The sequence below is a fragment of the Oculina patagonica genome, chromosome 2 (assembly GCF_052425735.1).
Source record: "Oculina patagonica isolate OP01 chromosome 2, crgOcupat, whole genome shotgun sequence".
Classification (NCBI taxonomy): Eukaryota; Metazoa; Cnidaria; class Anthozoa; order Scleractinia; family Oculinidae; genus Oculina; species Oculina patagonica.
In genome coordinates this window covers 23,383,887-23,389,391 of record NC_135759.1, presented here as the reverse complement: position 1 = coordinate 23,389,391, position 5,505 = coordinate 23,383,887, and the positions used below count along the sequence as shown (strand labels likewise).

At 43.0% G+C, this 5,505-nt stretch overlaps 1 protein-coding gene across 1 annotated transcript; it reads right to left on the bottom strand.

Annotated features, from left to right (window-relative positions):
• Positions 1-3,109: 3,109 nt before the first annotated feature.
• LOC144643622 (uncharacterized) lies at positions 3,110-5,123 on the bottom strand. The gene has a single exon (XM_078502930.1). The coding sequence runs from the start codon at positions 5,065-5,067 to the stop codon at positions 3,724-3,726; it is 1,344 nt and encodes a 447-aa protein (XP_078359056.1). The 5' UTR covers positions 5,068-5,123; the 3' UTR covers positions 3,110-3,723.
• Between the last annotated feature and the right edge of the window lie 382 nt (positions 5,124-5,505).

Here is a 5,505-nt window from a genome sequence, read left to right as displayed (position 1 = left end):
CATCGTGTGTCTACTTTTAATGGAAATTTTGTATGCTTTCGCATGCGCAATTGACGCTGTAATGCAGTGATGCGAGAGAAGCCTTTGTTTAGCAAAAGCTTGGCTTGTCAGATATTGTATAACAAGTAATTGTCCGGATGCAAGTTTTTAGACAAGTCGCGAGGCTTCTATTAAACCAAATTTGCTTATTTGTGCAGCTAACTGGAACAAGAGTTGCTCAAGCGCTCGCCCCCTGGCATACATGTCTTTCAAGTGGTAAAAACTGGAAAGTTCTGGGTCCCATATTTCCATGTCTTTGCAACGGAATCTCATGAAAAATTTGCACATGTTCTAAACTCGGCATGGTGAATCGAGTGGTCAGGTTGATTTTTCGTTTTAATGAAAAAATTGGAGAAACGTGACATCGTAAAAGTGGGCCATTAGCAATTAACGGATTACATAGAATAGCTTAGTCAAAAGCTCTGTTGGGGTTCAGTTCAAAGTGTTATGTATTTATAATAGTCCATTGAAAAAGTGAAAGTATTAAAAAGCTATCCATTTGTAGGTTTAAGAACACAACGATTTACAGAACGTCTTTTAGGTCAATACCAGAGCTTTAAGTTTGTGCAATTATTGTTTAAGGAGGGCGGCGGACTTGATGCGCGTCGGCTGCGCTGAAGTTTCCAGACGATGAGGTTTTTTAATTACCTTGATTACCTTGTTAACGGGACGATTTCGTTGGCAGATGGATTGGATTTTGTAACACATTTCTTGTGAACAAGCATTAAATAATTTTCACCTTGCCAAAGCTTCTTTAAAGAAAGTTAGCACTGCCAGGACACTGCAGCTCCATTAAAAGCATTTTGTTCTACTTAGCTGCACAGATGAACTAATTAGGATAGATATGTCATTTGATAAACAGGTATTTGCCCGGATGCAAGTTCTTTATAGAAAAGTAGTCAACATTTTATACTTTTAAGAGTCGGTAGATTCCGCTATAAATAAAGATATATTTAGATATTGTTTCAAAGGAATGGAAATATGGGTCCCATACTTGCTATTTTTTAAAATAAATAAATGGAAACGTATTCCCGGGGGCAAGACGAGTCGCCCGAACATGTCTTAGTAAAAAACTTGGCAAGTTTGGGGTCCCATATTATACATTAGCCAATAAAAAAGTAAAAAGTTTTCAAAAAGGTATTATCCCTTTATTGGTTTGAGTACACGACGCTTAACAGAACGTCTTTTAACTTCTAACTTTAACTTCTTTGAACTTCTACCCTGTGCATTTATTGTTTTAGCGAACAATAAGCGCACCAGTTGTGCTGATGTTTCCAGACAAAGAGGTTTTTAATTAACTACCTTTCGCTAACGGGATGATTCTGTTGACAGATAGATGCTTTTAGGTGGATTTTTTAACACGTTTCTTGTCAACAAGCATCAAATAATTTTTTAACCCCGCTGTTAAGCAACGTAGCATTACAGTTCCATTAAAAACGTCTTGTTCCAGTTAGATGCACAGATAAACAAATTAGGACCTAAGAACTTGTATCCGGACAATACCTATTATTTAATATCAGACAAAACAAGCTTTTGCCGAACAAAGGCATTCTCGTCCCAGAGGCCGCGATCCTTGTGGTCAGCACCAGGGATCGACCAAAAGGATCGCGGCCTCTGAGGAAGAGAATGGAACAAAGGCTTCTTGCATCATTGCATAACAGCGTCAATTGCGCATGCGTAAGTATGCAAAATTGTATATTATGAGTGAAGTGGTAAAATAGTACAACGATCACCAAGCTTGTTACTCTCCTGCTTCATTACATTACTATTAAACTCAGTATCGAAATACTCTTTTCAAACGTTCTTGCTAACAATGCAACATCAAATTCCAAACAACGCCTTCACCTGGAAATCACAACTCTAGATTCGAGAGTGCACTGCTTGATTGATCCACCTTCGGTCACAGCATTGCCAATCACGTTCAACTTAATTAGCTGAAAGAAACTGCCGAATGGCGTATTTTTGATACGTTACATTATCATGCGCAAAACCATTTCGTTGTTGCTAACCCGGTTGCAACCGTTAAAACCCAAGGCCAGTATAGTGTTGATTAGAAACTGATAGTCTTTGAAGATGTTCTTCGAGCTATGTTACTCAGAAAAAATTCTGAGCCCTAGACAGGAATCGAACCCATAACCTTCTGATCGCTGCTGAAACGCTCTTATCGTAAGATGGCTCCAATCGACTGAGATAGCAGCAAGCTCTGATTCCTTCTGACGAACAACTAACCGATAGCTCGAAACGTCAGCTATTGAATCTGCCTTGTTAACGAAGACAAATCCTTGTGGACGGAAGTGACCTTACAAAATAAAGGATTCGTTTTTACCGATGGTTGAGGTGTGTTCGCGCTTGGTGCGTGTTTCCGTCCTCCTTCTTCCGCTCCGCGGTCGCCCGCCTCCCCCCCGGGGCCCCGCCGTGCTCCCCCGCCCCCGTCCCCCGCCCGTCTCCCGCCCTCCCCTCTCCCTCCCGCCCCCCCGCGGCCCCTCCGGCAGCGCGGCGCGCGCGGCACCTCACATCCACACACCGTCCCCCGTCTCCTTCGCAGTGTCGGCCTCTCGCCCTCCGCCGTGCTGGAGTTCACACAATCTCGCGGATCAGGCCCGGTTTGTGGTGAGGCGCACGAACCTGGAGCACGACCATCATGACGCAACTCAGTGGATAATTCACGCAAATGGTGAACTGGGTCTTATTAGATGCGAGGTCGGCACTTCATCAACTACCATGAGGTTGCTCGAAGAGCCGATTGTATAGGGTATCAAAGCTGAATACAAAACGTCGTTTTTTTTTTCAGTTAAGGAGATGGTGGCCCAGACACTCTCTCTATTCTGCATGCAAACCCAGGATGTAAAACAGACCAAACCCTGCTTTGGGAAAACTGAACCGACGTGATCGTGACACACTGACACACCGGACAAAGTTGAAACTACACTTTGTGTTTATCCATGCACAAGATTACACATCTGATCATAAACATGGTGACTTAGCTGCGACTGGTCAATTCATGGTATCATGTAAAAGAAAACATCCTCAAATAAATAGCTCGATGTCAAAGTCCACGAGGTCAGACAGCTCAATTTACAAAAATCTTTATTGTCACACAGCACGCAAGCTTTCACACAGAAATGTAAAATATCGATACTTCAAGGTTTTACAACTAAAATGTTTTCTATTATACTGATACCCCATGAGACCTTGCATTTTACACAATCGTTTAGACGGAGACGTTTTTTACATACATACTCTATTGCAACGCCCTACAAGGGGTTTTCAGTTTCCGGGCTACATAGTTAAGCAAATAACCTGAACAATAAATCCACAAACATGATTAGCAAAATGCAACAGGAAAAATAAAATAACTGAATAGGTTAAAAGGTGCAAATTTAACTGAAAACATTCTATCAATTGCGGTTTAAAATGGCGCACCTAACAAAAGGACGCACCTATTAAACGAGTGCGGATAGCGAACCTCTACACCTAAATAACAACATGCTAGTTTCACAAAAAGATGCATATAAAAAGGTTTCTTGCACTTTTAAACCAAAAGGTCTACACTGCATGCATTGGGACGTTTACGAAACCCTTGATAAAGCTAATGTATAAGTAAAAATTAGGAAGGTAAACCCACATCTATGTAATTCGGCACAGTTCATTGTCTTTCAAAATCTTCACAACTGCGGGTCTTCACTACTTATATATGGTCGCGATTTTAGCTCTGACTAGAATATTTTCCGCATCCAGACCTGGTGTTTGATTTCGGGTATCAAATTCGACTTTCACTCCGGGTCGGAATATCAGACAATGCGTGGAACCACCAAAGTGAAACATACCGAGCTGGTCGCCTTTCTTCACCTTCTGTTTCTCCTTAACAGTGATTTCGTTGGAAGACACTTCTGACATACCGATTGATACGAAACACATCAAGCCAATATCAGGATTGTCGGCTTGAATGTAAATGATTCCTCGGGCAGCTACCTGAGCCAGGTATCCTTGTGACATGTTGGGTGATGCGGGGTCGTCTTGGATGTTGTGGGTTTGCGAGTAGTAGGAGCCATCCACCATTTCTGTTTTGTAGATGGTACCCGACACAGGACTGTGCCATCGGTGATAACTGGTGGCGCTGAGAAACGCCTGGTACACGGTTCCACCATGAAATTGCTTGGCCAAGTCACTCATGTTCAGCATGAAATCCAAGGAGTACCGTTGCTTCTTTATCCAAAAGAAGTCCCTGTTCTGTACGTCTTTAGCTATCTTGTACGGCGCTGACTCACAGGCATTGGCAACAATGTAATCGTCGTCTGGAGATGCTACCGGACGAATGCCATGGCGGAACTCTCTGGTGAAGAAATCATCCCATGACTTGAAGCCATAATGAGGTGCCTCTGGATTGCATTTAAATTCTTTAACAAAATTTGGCATTGCTTCCAAGGCCTCCTTGCTGAACCAACCTCCAGGTTCCGTAGTCAAAACAGAGCAAGATGCTTCACTGGACAGGTACCCCTCTCCCCAGTATTTCAGAATATTCTTGAACAACCTGTTGACTTTGTCGTTCAGAAAAGCAGCAAAGCCAGCAGTCGTATTCATCGGCCAGTTCAAGATGACATTGATGGGGAAGCCAACCAAACCAGTTTCGTTGAACTTAGGAGCCGTGGTCATGATGTAGTCGATAAGAATAATCATCAATTGCCACGTTGGAATTTTCACTCCTTCCGAAGAATCTGGGAGTAGATACTGCTGCCAGAACATTTGGTGGAAGAACATGTTGATCTCGGGGTCGGTGAGAATAGCATTCTTCAAATCCTCAACTGGAGGATGAAGACGGAGCTTTTCGTCTGTAGGAGCTGGAGGGGGCAGTCCACCCGTGGCTGTCTCTTCATTTTCAACTGGTGGGTGAAGAGCCTTAATCGCCGCCAACTTAGCTTTCCAGATCTCGTCAGCTTCGACTTCTTTGATCAAGTTGGCCAACCATTCGTTGAGAACTTTCGGGTCGGAAGGAAGCCATTGACCGACACGATAAGGTCTGGAGCTCATGATTGTGTTGCGTGTGGGTTGCTGCACGTTTTGCTGTTAAATGATGCACACCCATCGTCTTTCTATTTTAAATTACAATTGTGTGCACTTACGCATGTGCAATTGACGCTGCTTCGCAGTCATGAGAGCAGAGAGACCTTTGATCTTTGTTCAGCAAAAGCTTATTTAGTCTGACATTTGATAACAGGTAAGGTATTATTGTCCGGATGTAAGTTCGTAGCCAGACAAGTCGGCACTTGTGTCCTGTTTTGTTTATCTGCGCAGCTGACTGGAACAAGATGCTTTTAATGGAATTGTAGTGCTATCGCGGGCAGGGAGGGGGGACTCCCATATATGTGCTATAGATATGTGCCACTGTGAATGTGTATGGTTTTCAATAGTACAACGAATGTCATACTCTCCTGTTGTACCAGGTTGTTTAGTTTGGTTAAGGATCAA